This window comes from Phyllobates terribilis, unplaced genomic scaffold (assembly GCF_046119375.1).
Source record: "Phyllobates terribilis strain yellow unplaced genomic scaffold, ASM4611937v1 Scaffold_2__4_contigs__length_985480577, whole genome shotgun sequence".
Lineage (NCBI taxonomy): Eukaryota > Metazoa > Chordata > Amphibia > Anura > Dendrobatidae > Phyllobates > Phyllobates terribilis.
The window spans coordinates 430,951,936-430,966,420 of NW_027362762.1; the positions used below are offsets into that span (position 1 = coordinate 430,951,936).

The 14,485-nt window shown below is 42.8% G+C and overlaps 1 protein-coding gene across 1 annotated transcript in view; it reads left to right on the forward strand.

The window, feature by feature from the left end:
• LOC141252692 (multidrug and toxin extrusion protein 1-like) overlaps window positions 1-13,969 on the forward strand; it is a 79,605-nt gene extending 65,636 nt beyond the window's left edge. Inside the window, exons 15-17 of the mRNA XM_073670546.1 lie at window positions 1,375-1,469; window positions 12,762-12,807; window positions 13,503-13,969. Coding sequence (XP_073526647.1) covers window positions 1,375-1,469; window positions 12,762-12,807; window positions 13,503-13,702 — 341 coding nt within the window. The 3' untranslated portion in view covers window positions 13,703-13,969. The remainder of the gene's footprint in view (window positions 1-1,374; window positions 1,470-12,761; window positions 12,808-13,502) is intronic.
• Window positions 13,970-14,485: the final 516 nt, after the last annotated feature.

Genomic DNA, 14,485 nt, shown 5'->3' on the forward strand with positions numbered 1-14,485 from the left:
CTGAGAATTACCACCCCTATGAAATTTGATGGGCCTGAAGACATTAACCCCTTCCTTATTCTAACAGCCAAAAAATATATTGTATGCAGGACTAGATTTACCTATAGGCAGTTAGGCATACGTAGAAGGCCTGTACCTATAGCTAACCATAAGGGAAGGAAATATTTTCATTAAAATCTACTGAAACATGTGTATTCAGAAGTATTTCTATGTTAAATACAGCCTCATGGGGGTAGGGGAAAAAAGAGCAAAAGAAGGGATGAGAGAAAAGTTGCAGAAGATGCTTGATGTTGTGGGAAGCACATTATAATGTTCTACTTATTTTGCTACATAAAACATTTTTAAAATCCTACATGTATTAAGAGTTATTGGCAACACCATAAAGGGGTACTCCAAGGAGATAAAAAATTATTGTAATGGCCCAGCCTTCATAAGCTATGAAGATAGCATGAATAGTGCTGTTTCCCATCCTCACACTACCTCACTGCGGCACAGAACTTGGCAATTACACAACAGAACAAAAACACACAGCTTGATGGTTACACATCAGAAATGAGGCACAGAGCTTGATCTTTATCAGAAGCTAGAGGCTAGAACAAGTCTAGAACCCCTTGCAATATCCTGGGCCATCTTTAATCTCAGAGCACTGACTTCAAGAAGCGCAAAATTAATAACAATCCTGAACACGTTCATGGCATAGGCAATGGCTCCAAATTACCCAATTAAATCTCAGAAAGATACAGTGCCTGTAATAAAATTACATTAACCCCTTAATGCTTCATGACGGATATATACATCATGGAGAGGGTTAGAGTCTTTGGAGTTGGCTCAGACGCTGGGCCCGCTCTGTAGAAGAGCAGATACCAGTTGGAATAAACACTGGCATCCAGCCTGGGTATTTGTTCAGGCGCCCATCAGCCCACTTGTGATGTGATCACGGTCTGCTGATGGGTTGCCAGTTTCTATGGGTGAGGCCACACAGTCACAGTCACAAAACGTGAAATAAAAAAATATGAATGCGGAATCTTTCTAAGGAGTGTCTGAGGTTTGGTAACCACTGGGAACTGCTCTATTAGATTGACCACATTTTTAAAGGAGTTGTCCAGCCCTACTGGAATTTTCACCAAGAAATGCAGCTTGCTGAATACTGTTAGGATTTGGCTCCGCTTGCTGGTTCCAGTGTTTGTCATATGACCGCAAGTATCTGAGTCACCATGCAGCCCAGCTAGATTCTTCTACTTCTCTCAATGTTCTTTCAAAGCTGCAATGCTTGTGAAAATTCCACCAGGCTCGGACAACCCCCTTTAAACCTCTAAAAGGATGCTAATAAATATAGAGTTGGTACTTTACATAACCATGTTATTTTACATAAAGGGCTTTGGTATGGAATGATCGTCTGTGGAGTGTTTCTTTCTGGATTTTTTACCATCTACCTCTTCAGAGTGAGCTGGGCAGATATTGCAATTGAAGTAAGTATCCATTAAAAAAAAATCTATGTGACTGCTAAGTAAATGTGAGATATTGATGTACTGTATCGCTCTCTTTGTAAAAAAAAAAAAGATTTTCTTTAAAAAAAAAAAAGTTTTATCATATTAAGATGTTATGACTTTACATGACCCTATCTTCAAAAGGTCTGGTGATAATTCCTTCTCTTTTTTTTAACAAGAAATATCTAAACCAACGTTAAAAGCAAACTTGACAACTTTCTCCGTTGGTTGGGAGGCTCTTGGAAAAAAGGGAGAACTCCTGGTAGAATAGGATATCCTAGGCGCTGCCAAAGCCCCCAAAAGACAGGGTTTGAGAAGCCCCATAGCACATTCCAGGGGAATCGTAATGGTGGCTAGGGAAAGTGGTGTAGAAGAGGTTTGTGTGGCTGTGATCTGCAAATGTTCATAAGGGGGCAGACAGACGGATGTATTTCTCATGCGAGGATCGCATCACAATCCTCGGACTGACCGTCGGCTCTCCTGACCTGAATGTGAAAGCTGCATAGAAATACATCACGCTGTCACGCTCAGGTCAGGAGAGGTGCAGGCCAGTTTGTGCACTGCAATGCAATCCTTGCATAAAAAATGGGGCAGTCTGTCTGCGCCCAGAGGCCACGCCCCCACTATCAGTATTTGGTCAGTATTTTTTCTCAGGAGTGGGAGCCAAAACCAGGAGTGGATGATAAATGCAGAATTGGTGACTTCTTTCTGTTACACCTTTTCTGATTGTTCCTCACCTGATTTTGACTCTCACTCCTGAGAAAAAATACTGACCGGATACTGACCACACACTGATAGTGGGGCCGTGGCCTTAGTGTGAGATCAGGAGCAGGTGCTGCTGCTGGCCGCACAAACAAAAATCTGCCCAGGTCAGTTTTGTTTCAAAATCATGTTGTCACTGGCCACCGCGATAGGCTGAGTTTCAGCTGTGTTAGGCCAGCGTATGATCTCACAATAAGGGCTCATGCAAAAATCTGTGGCTCTCAGTCTGATCATGGACCACAATGCATTGATTGGCTACAGGTCTCCTGCCTGATCTCAGCATGACAACCTGTGAAGCTGTCACACTGAGATTAGAAATGTAGTATAGCTCTCCTGATAAGTTATGTTGCCATGTGCAGGCATTGCAGTACCTCAGGTATCCATGGTTACGACCACTCATATACTGTAGTAACAGCTAGTTGCTAGTAGTCGTAACCATTGATACCTAAGCTACTGCAATGCCCTGCAAATTGGGTAAGCAACATAGCAAATCAGAATAACTATACTACATTTCTGATTGGAGATATTTGCTAATATTTATTATTATTATTACACCTACTACATATTGATATAGGATCTTTGAATGTGAATACTCCTGATAAATCGTCCGAGTTTCATCCAGAAAACTCAGTCGATCTTCAACTAATTTTCATCTGTGTTTTCGGTTTGTTTTTTTTACATCCGTGTGAAGTCTGTGTGCGATCAGTTTTTATACATCTACACTACAAGGCCATGTTCACACATTCAGTATTTGGTCAATATTTTACATCAGTATTTGTAAGACAAAACCAGGAGAGGAACAATCAGAGGAAAAGTATAATAGAAACAGGTCACCACTTCTGTATTTATCACCCACTCCTGGTTTTGGCTTACAAATATTAATGTAAAATACTGAACGTGTGAACGTGGCCTTAACCCCTTCACGACCTTGCGATTTTCCATTTTTTGCTCCCCTTCTTCCCAGAGCCATACCTTTTTTATTTTCCCTCAATATGGCCATCTGAGGGCTTGTTTTTTTGTGGGACAAGTTGTACTTTTGAATGACACCATTGATTTTACCATATAGTGTACTGGAAAAAAGGGAAAAAAATTCCAAGTGTTGTGAAATTGCAAAAAAAAGTGCAATTCCACAGTTGTTTTTTGGGTTTTATATTTACCATGTTCACTAAATGTTAAAACTGACCTGCCTTTATGATTCTGCAGGGCATTACGAGTTCGCAGATACCAAACATGTATAGGATCTTTTTTATTTTAGTGGTGAAAAAAAAATCCAAGGTTTGTAAAAAATAAAAAAAAAGGCGCCATTTTCCGAGACCCATAGTGTCTCCATTTTTTGGGGATCTGGGGCTGAATTAGGGCTCTCTTTTTGTGTGCCTAGCTGACGTTTTTATTGATACTATTTTGCATCTTATTTCAATGATGCAACGACCAAAAAAAGTAATTCTGAGGTTTAGATTTTTTTTTCGTTACACCGTTTACCCATTGGATTAATAGTTTTTATATTTTAACAGATTGGACATTTCTGAATGCAGCGATACCAAATATGTGTATTTTTTATTGTTTTATTTTGAATGGGGCAAAAGCGGGGTGATTTGAACTTTTATTTTTTTTATATATTTTTTTAAAACAATTATTTTTTAACTTTTTACTTGTTTCAATAATCTCCCTTGGAGACTTGAAGCTGCGATCTTGCTATCACTTGTGCTACACATAACAGGGCTTAAGCCCTGCTATATGTAGCAGAAATCATCATCTTCATAGGAGATCTACAATGACAAGCACAGGGGTCTTCTGCAGACATACCTATACATCATAGGTCGTGAAGGGGTTAAATATACATGATCAAATATAGTTTTCTAGGTTTAAAATAGAAATTTATCCGTAAAAATCGGATGCCATTCGGATGTTCTGTTTGTTTTTTTTACACACCCATAGACTTAAATGGGGGAATGTCATCCGACACTAGGAAGAAAGTAGTGCATGTTGTGATTTTTTTCTCATGGAAAGTCAGGAGAAAAGTCGTTCATCTCAACAGCCCTACTGAATAATTTGGGTCAGTGGGCTGTCTGCGTATTATCCGATCAAAAATCTAATTCCACGTGTTCGATGTGTGAAAAAGTGTTGGCCCTTCCTGATTTTTTACTCTTTTGCATGTTTGTCACACTTAAATGTTTCAGATCACAAAACAAATTAAAATATTAGACAAAGATAACACAAGTAAACACAAGATGAAGTTTTTACATGAAGGTCTTTATTATTAACGGAAAAAGAAAATCCAATCCTACAGGGCCCTGTGTGAAAAAGTGAGTGCCCCTTAAACTTAATAACTGGTTGGGCCACCCTTAGCAGCAACAACTGCAATCAAGCGCTTGCGATAACTTGCAATGAGTTTTTTACAACGCTCTGGAGGAATTTTGGCTCACTCATCTTTGCAAAATTGTTATTATTCAGCCCCATTGGAGGGTTTCCGAGCATGAACCGCTTTTTAAGGTCATGCCACAGAATCTCAATTTGATTAAGGTCAGGACTTTGACTAGGCCACTCCAAAATCTTAAATTTGGTTTTCTTAAGCCATTCAGAGGTGGACTTGCGAGTGTGTTTTAGATCATTGTCCTGCCGTATAACCCAAGTGCACTTCTGCTTGAGGTCACAAACAGATGGCCAGACATTCTCCTTCAGGATTTTTTGGTAGACAGCAGAATTCATGGTTACATTTACCACGGCAAGTCTTCCAGGTCCTGAAACAGCAAAACAGCCCCAGATCATCACACTACCACCACCATATTTTCCTGTTGGTATGATGTTCCTTTTCTGAAATGCTGTGATACTTCTACGCCAGATGTAATTGGACATACACTTCTAAAAGCTTCAACTTTTATCTTGTTATTTCACAGAGTATTCTCCCAAAAGTCTTGGCGATCAACAAGATGTTTTCTGGCAAAACTGAGACGAGCCTTTATATTCTTTTTGCTCAGCAGTGGTTTTCGTCTTGGAACTCTGCCATGCATGTCATTTTTGCCCACTCTCTTTTTTAGGCCATTGCCCCTCTATCAGTATTTGGGTCAGTATTTTTTTCCAGGAGTGGGAGCCAAAACCAGGAGTGGGTGATAAATGCAGAATTGATGACTTGTTTCTATTATACCTTTTTTCTGATTGCTCCTCACCTGGTTTGTCTCCCACTCCTGAGAAAAAATACTGACCAAATACTGATAGTGGGGCTGTGCCCTTATGGTGGAGTCATGAACACTGACCTTAACTGAGGCAAATGAGGCCTGCAGTTCTTTAGATGTTGTTGTGGGATTTTTGTGACCTCTTGATGAGCTGGGTAACAATGAATTAGTTAAAAGAAGTAGCACGTTTATTAGCCAGAGATGCCGCTTGCTCGGTATAGTTTGAATTATAGAAAAAAAAGACACCAGCTTCTTCCTGAAGCTGCTTCGCTTTGGAAAAACTCTGATTTTCCGTCGGCGTTTAATGGATGCCGTGTGCACATACCCCTATGAGCAGTGTTGAGAGGTTGTACGCAGCTGAGACTGATAAAATAAGTATTTAGTGATAAACTGTCATTATCTGGGTAGGAAACCCTTTAAACCTTTCACTCTTGAGTAGTGTTGAGCGATACCTTCCGATATCAGGAAATATCGTATCGGATTGGATCGGGCCGATACCCAAAAAGTATCGGATATCGCCGATTCCGATACCGGAAACCAATGCAAGTCAATGGGACACAAATATCGGAATGAAAATAAACCCTTTCTTTCCTTGTAGGTTAATTCTACATGAAGTAAAACAACTAAGAATAAGGTAGAATGACATGAAAAGCCGGCAATTCATCAGCGGCATTCACCGGTACCCGACAATTTACAACAGAAAGAATAGAGCTTCACACATAGATTAGATAGATAGAAACATGTCAGTCACATATATATGAAGTACAGTGACAGTGTTGCTTACAGAACTTGTCATTTAGTGTAAAGGATTTATTTAAAAAAATATTAGTGTTTTCGTGCACCGTCTCTTTAAAAAAGCCGGCCGGCAATTCAGCAGCGGTACCCGACAATTTATAACAGACAGAATAGAGCTTCACACATAGATTAGATCGATAGAAACATGTCAGTCACATATCTATGAAGTACAGTGACAGTGTTGCTTACAGAACTTGTCATTTAGTGTAAAGGATTTATTTAAAAAAATATTAGTGTTTTCATGCACTGTCTCTTTAAAAAAGCCGGCCGGCAATTCAACATCTGTACCCGACAATTTAGAATAGAAAGAATAGAGAATCACACATAGATTAGATAGATAGAAACATGTCAGTCACATATATAATAAGTACAGTGACAGTGTTGGTTACTGTACTTGTCATTTAGTGTTAAAATAAAGGATTTATTTAAAAAAAAATTGGCGTGGGGTTCCCCTTAATTTTAGTCTCTAGCGGAGGTTAAGCAGACAGCTGGGGCAAATGTTTGAAGCCTGGGAAGGGGGTAATACCCACAGAGCTTCCCAGGCTACTAATATCAGCCCCCAGCTGAATACCTAGCCTTTACTAGCTATTAAAATGGGGGAACCCCCCAAAAAAATAACGTGGGGTCCCCCCTAATTTAATAGTTAGCAAAGGCTAGGCAGACAGCTGGGGGCTGATTTTAATAGCCCAGGAAGGGTGCCATGAATATTGGCCCCCTCCCAGGCTAGAAACACCAGCCGTCAGCTGCTCCAGAAATGGCGCATCCATAGGATGTGCCAATTCTGGCACTTAGCCTCGCTCTTCCCACTGCCCTGTAGCGGTGGCAGTGGGGTAATAGGGCTGGGGTTGATGTCAGCTTATAATGCCAGCTGACATCAAGCCCAGGTTAGTAATGGAGAGGCGTCTATAAGACACCCCCATTACTAACCCCATAATCAAAGTTAAAAAAAACCACAAACACCCAGAATAAAGTCCTTTAATTGAAATAAACACACAATTCTTTATTGTTCTAAATTAAACCATACCTACCATCACGCCCATTCCAGCTGAAGCCAACGATCTCCTGCAATAAAAGAAAAATAATAAAGCAACATCATCCTTACCTTCCCATGGATCCCACGACAGCTTCAGCTCTGCTACTTCGAGATGACAGGCTGGACCGCAGCAGAACGCTGCCATCCAGCCTGTCATCCCGCGGACACTGAGAAGCGCAGGCATGCTTGCACTCCTCAGTGTCTGGCTGTGACGGCATAAAGATGAGCCGAGGTCATGTCCAATGAACTTAGCTCACCTCATGCACGTCACTGACAGCGTGGGAAAATTCTCCTGCACTCAGCGCTTCAGCGTGAGAATTTTCCCACGCTGTCAGTGACGTGCATGAGGTGAGCTGAGTTCATTGGACATGACCTCACCTCATGTATGTCACTGACAGCGTGGGAGAATTCTCACGCTGAAGCGCTGAGTGCAGGAGAATTTTCCCACGCTGTCAGTGACGTGCATGAGGTGAGCTGAGTTCATTGGACATGACCTCACCTCATGCACGTCACTGACAGCGTGGGAAAATTCTCCTGCACTCAGCGCTTCGTGAGAATTTTCCCACGCTGTCAGTGACGTGCATGAGGTGAGCTGAGTTCATTGGACATGACCTCACCTCATCTTTATGCCATCACAGCCAGACACTGAGGAGTGCAAGTATGCCTGCGCTTCTCAGTGTCTGCGGGATGACAGGCTGAATGGCAGCGTTCTGCTGCGGTCCAGCCTGTCATCTCGATGTAGCAGAGCTGAAGCTGTCGTGGGAACCATGGAAAGGTAAGGATGATGTTGCTTTATTATTTTACTTTTATTGCAGGAGATCGTTGGCTTCAGCTGGAATGGGCGTGATGGTAAGTATGGTTTAATTTAGAACAATAAAGAATTGTGTGTTTATTTCAATTAAAGGACTTTATTCTGGGTGTTTGTGTTTTTTTTAAATACTTTACTAGAAATTCATGGTGGTCATGTCTAATATTGGCGTGACCCCATGAATTTCGGGCTTAGGGCCAGCTGATAATGCCAAGCTGGCCTTAACCCCTTTATTACCCAGTGAGCCACCGCACCAGGGCCCTGGATGAGTTGGGTACAGCGCCAGAAGATGGCGCTTCTATGAACGTGCCATTTTCCGGGGCGGCTGCGGACTGCAATTTGCAGCGGGTGGGGCCCAGAAAGCTTGGGCCTCCCTGCGCTGCAGATTCCAGCCCCCAGCTGCCTAGTTGTACCTGGCTGGACACAAAAATAGGGCGAAGCCCCACGTATTTTTTTTTTTAATTATTTCATGAAATTCATGGAATAATTAAGAAAAAAAGGGCTTCCCTATATTGTTGTGTCCGGCTAGGTACAAATAGGCAGCTGGTGGTTGGGGGCAGCCCGTTCCTGCCTGCTGTACCTGACTGGACACAAATATAGGGCGAAGGCCCACTGACTGAGGTCACCGGAGTGCATTCAGGCAGCGCAGCTCCGGAGACCTCTTTTACGGCAGTGCTGTACCGTGGGAATTTCTCACGATACAGCAGGGCCGTAAAGGAGCTAACCGGAGCAGCGCTGCCTGAACTCCGGTGAACCCTTACGGCCCCGTCATTCTAGCGGCGGCAGCGGTTCAGAGCGGTCACATTCTATGTGGCTGCTCTGAACTGGAGATCTTCGTGGGACACTCGTGGGACACTCGTGGACTACTACGGAGGGGTAAGGATAAGGTTGTGGTTTATTATTTTATATTTTATTACAGGAGATCGATGGCTTCGGGGAATTAGGTGTCTAGGTGAGTATAGGTGTAGTTTTTTATTTTTTACTTTATTTTAGGTGGCGATCGGCGAGGACAGGTAATGTATAAACTAATTTATTGTAGGTAACCACTGGCCACCAATGACATGTATTTAAAATTTATTGGGGACACAGTAGGGCAATTTAAATAGCAGGATCAGGCAGATGGGAACTACTGCTCCCATCGAGCTGATCCTGCTGGCACGAGTGGACCGGGGACAGACATAGGCCGATGGGAGTAGTAGTGTCACATCGGCCTATGTCTGCCTGCACGCACAGACACCGCACACACCCACAAACATCGCACAGACACCGCACACACACGCACAGACACCCGCACACACACTAATCATGACGGGCTGATGGTCTGGGAGGTGAGGCTGACCTGTGCGGCCGTGGGAAAGTTCATGTGAGTTCATGCAGTCAAGCATGAACTCACATGAACCCTCTGAGGGCACCGCGGCGACTTCAAATGAACAGCTGATCAGCATCACCTGATACCTCAGCTGTTCATTTGAAATAACCGGCGGGAAAGCGCAGCACAGAACGGGAAAGCTGGCGGTGAAGTCTTTTCACTGCCGGCTTCCCCGCCCGGGTCCTTCGCTCCCCGCTCCTTGGTGCTGCGCTCCCCGCCCGGTCCTAACTTACGATCGGGTTGGGAGGTGGCGAGGGGAGCGGAGGATCGGGGTGGAAGGCTGCGGGGAAGCAGTGTGGGGCTGTGTGATTGTTTAAAAGCCGGCGGCTTTTTACCACCCGCCGGCTTTTAAACAATCAGGAGAATTCTCCCACGCTGGGATGGCATTCTGATGACAGGCTGGATCTCAGCTGAGCGCTGCCATCCAGCTTGTCATCCTTCACAGACACTGCAGAGCGCAGGCATTATGGGAACTTCCGATTCCGGTATTCGATATTGTAAAAGTATCGGAATTAAGTATCGGAATTCCGATACCGCGAATATCGGCCGATACCCGATATTTCAGTATCGGAATGCTCAACACTACTCTTGAGTGTTTTTTCTTTTTTCTTCCAAGAGCCATAACTTTTTTATTTTTCTGTCCAAATTGCCGTATGAGGTTTTGTTTTATGCGGGACAAATTGTACTTTTGAAAGACACTATTTATTTTATCATGTGATGTACTAGAAAGCGGGAAAAAAATTACTAGTGCATTGAAATTGCAAAAAAAATGAAATTTCACATTTGTTTTTTGTTTTTTTTTAGTTACCATGTTCACTATACGATAAAACTGACCTGCCAGTATGATTCTCTAGATCAGTATGATTACGCAGATACCAGACATGTATAGTTTTTTCTCATTTAAGTGGTAAAATGAATTTTGGAAATCTGTAAAAAAAATATTTTGATTGTGTTGCCACTTTCCGAGACCTGTAACATTTTCAATTTTTGGGATATGGGGATATGTGAGGGTTTAATTTTGTGCAATGAGCTGATGTTTTTACTGATACCATTTTGGAGTAGATACAATGTTTTGATCTCCGCTTATTGCTCCACTCCACCCGCGGCTGTTAAAGGCACATGATGGCTTATTAAATCAACCATCATCTGCTGAGCGTATAATACGGCATAGTGCTTTCTTATGTTTTATCAGGTAGCACTTGGCTCAATGTTATACTATGGGACAGTGCAGGTCTGTGTTTTTTTTTCTAATGCCAATTCGGCATGATGAAAAAATAGCATGCTGCGAGTGGCCCCGGAATTTGGATCACGCACACCCATACAAGTCTATGGGTGTGTTTAAAACATCAGACTGGAGTCGGATGTCATCCAAGTGCAGTCCGACATTCTCAGACTCAGACAATAGAGAAGATGGAGAAATTAAGTTCTCAGTTTTCTCCACACCTGTGCTGTGATTCTCTCTAAGATAACACTCAGTGTCATTAGCATAATCAAGCCGATTCTCTCCCTTAAGAGAATCAAGGCTCATGTGACCCTGGCTAAAGTTAGGGTGTTACTTGAGTCACTTCTCACAGACAAGCCATGAGTTGGGGAAGTCAAGGAGTCTGAGGTCAAGAGCCAAAATGGTATGTCATAAACAGAGGAAAGAGACAAAGGCATAGTCAGGTCATAATTATCAAATTCACAGAAAAATTGGTAAGATAGATGCAAAATAATTTCATTATGTGTGAGTCACAATATCTTATCTATATCAATTTTATGGACTGTATTAGAAGAAACTTCTACATGTTGATACTATAAAGCAAAAAAGTGGAGTGCTGACACCACCTTTTTTGCCTTGTATGGTCAGGTGATAGTCCAGGGTCAGAATTCCAAGGTCAGAATGCGTCAAGGCAAAAGGGGTAATACAAACAGGTAGTCAAAAGGCAAATTCCAAGGTCTTGCAGCAGAGATTAAAATATCAGAGTACAGAGCACAGAGCAAACACACCACTAAGCTGAAAGCTATGACTGGCAGTGATCTGGGATTGACAGCTTAGCTAAGTAGCTAGGTAATCACTCAGAACATGGAACACCTGAAAGAAGCTCAGCACCTCCCAGTCTTAGGTCTCTTTCACACGTCAGTGTGTCCTGTACGTGTGGTGACAGTTTCCACACATACCGAAGACACTGACACGCAGACCCATTCAAATCTATGGGTCTGCGCACACATGTCAGTGTGTCTCCACTGAACATGTGTGTCCATGCACTCTACACATTGACATGTCCGTTTTTGGAAGACAACATGGATCACACGGACTCATTCAAGTCAATAGGTCCATGTAAACACGGGCCACACATGGATGCCATCTGTGTGACACATACCGGCGATTGGGAATCATATACTGTCCTAAATGTTCCCCGCTGTAATCCATGCGACCTCTTAGCAATGGAGCCGGCAAGAATGACTCGCTCCAGCGAGAGGGCCCTGGAGCTGCGCTCAGTGGGTTACAAGACACCGCTCTTGAGCTCAGCAGAAGTCCGGGGCCTGCTTGCTGGAGCGAGTCATTCTCCCCGGCTCCTCGGCGTGATCGGTTGCATGGATTACAGCAGGGGACACTTAAGACAGGTAAGTATATGGATTTTTTTATTTTATTCTTATTTTTACAGGTGGACACTGCAGGAGCAGACACTACTACTCTCATCATAGTCCTTGTTGGTGCTGATTGCAGCTCCGGTAGGGAACCATGATGAGGGCAGCCGGCGCCTGCACCCGGCGCTTGGGAACAGCGCTAACTGTAACACACATGGACATACGGGATACGGATATCTCTGGTACTGTTTTGTTCGGGACCAGAAATATATGGACGTGTGAAACCGGTCTTAGATTGGACGGCTGAGTTATAAAAATACTGACCGCTAAGTTCACCCCTGCACTAGATTTAATAACTGATTTATCTATCAAAATACTGACAGCTCAGTACGCCCCCACACCAAATTGGAAGACTGGGCTGTTGCTCACCAAACTGACAGCTCAGCTCAACCCTGATTCCATTAGGCAGCAAAACTGTCATTCACTGCGTCTCAGACACACTGAGCAGAGGAATCGTGAAACAGGGACATGACTTTTGAAGTACATGTACGTCAAAGGTCGTGAAGGGGTTAATAAGTCGATAAATTTACGTTCACTTCTGCAGTAAATATATATATGATTTTTTTTTAGTACCTCTTTAGTGCAGTAAGAAAATAATTCAACATTTGTAATTTGCAAAAAAATCATATAAATCAAAACCTATAGTTATTTAGAGCAAGATATACTTGTTTTAGTTTCCTGATAATATATAACGGTATTTCTTCAGGCCCGGGAACGAGCTGGAATGACTGTAAAAGTGGCTATTCCTTCAGGTACTTCTCCAACTATAACAATATATTGTGTATACTGTCACCGTATGCATACCCCTGCTGAAATACGCTATATGGCCAAAGGCATGTGGACTCTCCTCTGCAAAACAGGGACACGGTATCAAGCACAAAGCAAGCTCCATAGGCAAACATTAGATGTTGTATGGGTAGTACTTAAAAGTGGTGCTGTCATGATATGCCACTTTTGACAGCTTGTGAAATTTCTGATCTGCAGTATCTGTTATTTCTAAGAAGCGGATAGATCCAGGAGTAAAATTAGCTAAGCCACAATGTGACATGGTGGGGCAGTCGAGCACAAAAATGCAATCAGGCACAGATGTCGGACTTTCTCATCCAAATTCATTGCCTGAATTCACAATGAGTACAAAATTCCACAGACACTCTCCAAAATCCTATAAAAAACTTTCCTTTAAAAGTGGAGGCTAATCTAGCCACAAAAGGGGGCCCAACTCCACATTACCTCCCAGAATGGGATATTTGAAAAGCTCACAGAGGTGTAATGGTCCAGTGACCACCACATACTTTACCATATAGCACATAGTAGCATGTATGGCACAGATCCTTAATGCCGCGCATGAGGACTTAGATACTGCTAATGCTGTTATGGTTGTTTGTATACATCCCCTTGTATATTATGTGTCATTACTGTTTATGATAAGTTGTGTTTATGTTTGCAGTGGCAAAAAACGAATCCGACATTAAATTATCAGAGCTTTCTATTCAGAAGACTGAAATACCGCCGTTCAGTGAAGAACCTGGCTCTTCCAAGAAGCTTTTACCAATGAAGGAAGCCATTGTCTTACGTGGCCTCACCCTGGCGCTGTCCATTGCTGTGTTCTTAACAGGAGTTCTGGTTAAAGTGTGGATATCTTACTAGATGAAATGAAAGATACAGTTTCACTAGCACAATGGTTGAGTGATTGTTTTTGAAGACTATAAACCTTTGTCTGGACTAGCTTTGTATGAAACTTGTTCATTGGAAAATATATGAGGAGGTGAGATTTATCATGAGAAGACTTATTGAAGTCACTTTTGCTTGAGGCTGCATTACCATTATTTGCACCTAATTTATCAATGTTGCCCAGCGTTTGATAAATATATCTTTACAGGAGGTTATCTGGGACTTTTGTATTTTTTTCTTATGGGGCTAAGATCTTACAGTAGGTAGTTGCCAACTACCTGACTGTTCTGCCCAGTGCTGATTTCTGCTGGCTCAGACTGGTCAAGGACCTCTCCTGTTGGCGATTCTGTAGCTTCTGTTAACATCATGTTGATAGAACAGCATCTTCTCTTCTGCTCTGTTGACGGGTCGTCACTGCTGATGTTATGCTGATTGACAGCCGTCTCCCCGCCGTCTGTGAGCAGCCGGTTGTCCATCAGCATAATATCGGCAGTAACCTCCCGTGGACAAAGCACCCTGGAAGAGGAAGAGCTACTCTGTCAATGTCAGGTCAAGTGAAACAGCAGTATCGCTGGCAGTAGTGGTTTGTGACCACCAAAACTCAGAAGAGTTCGCCGCTGGGCAGAACAGGCAGGTAGTTGCATATTTCCTGATTCCCTTTCATATTGTATCTGTCTCTGCTGGTATGTGGCTTCCCGTCTGCATGTTTATCACCTCAATTCTTTGATGCTAATACACACCCGTCATTATCTGTCTAGT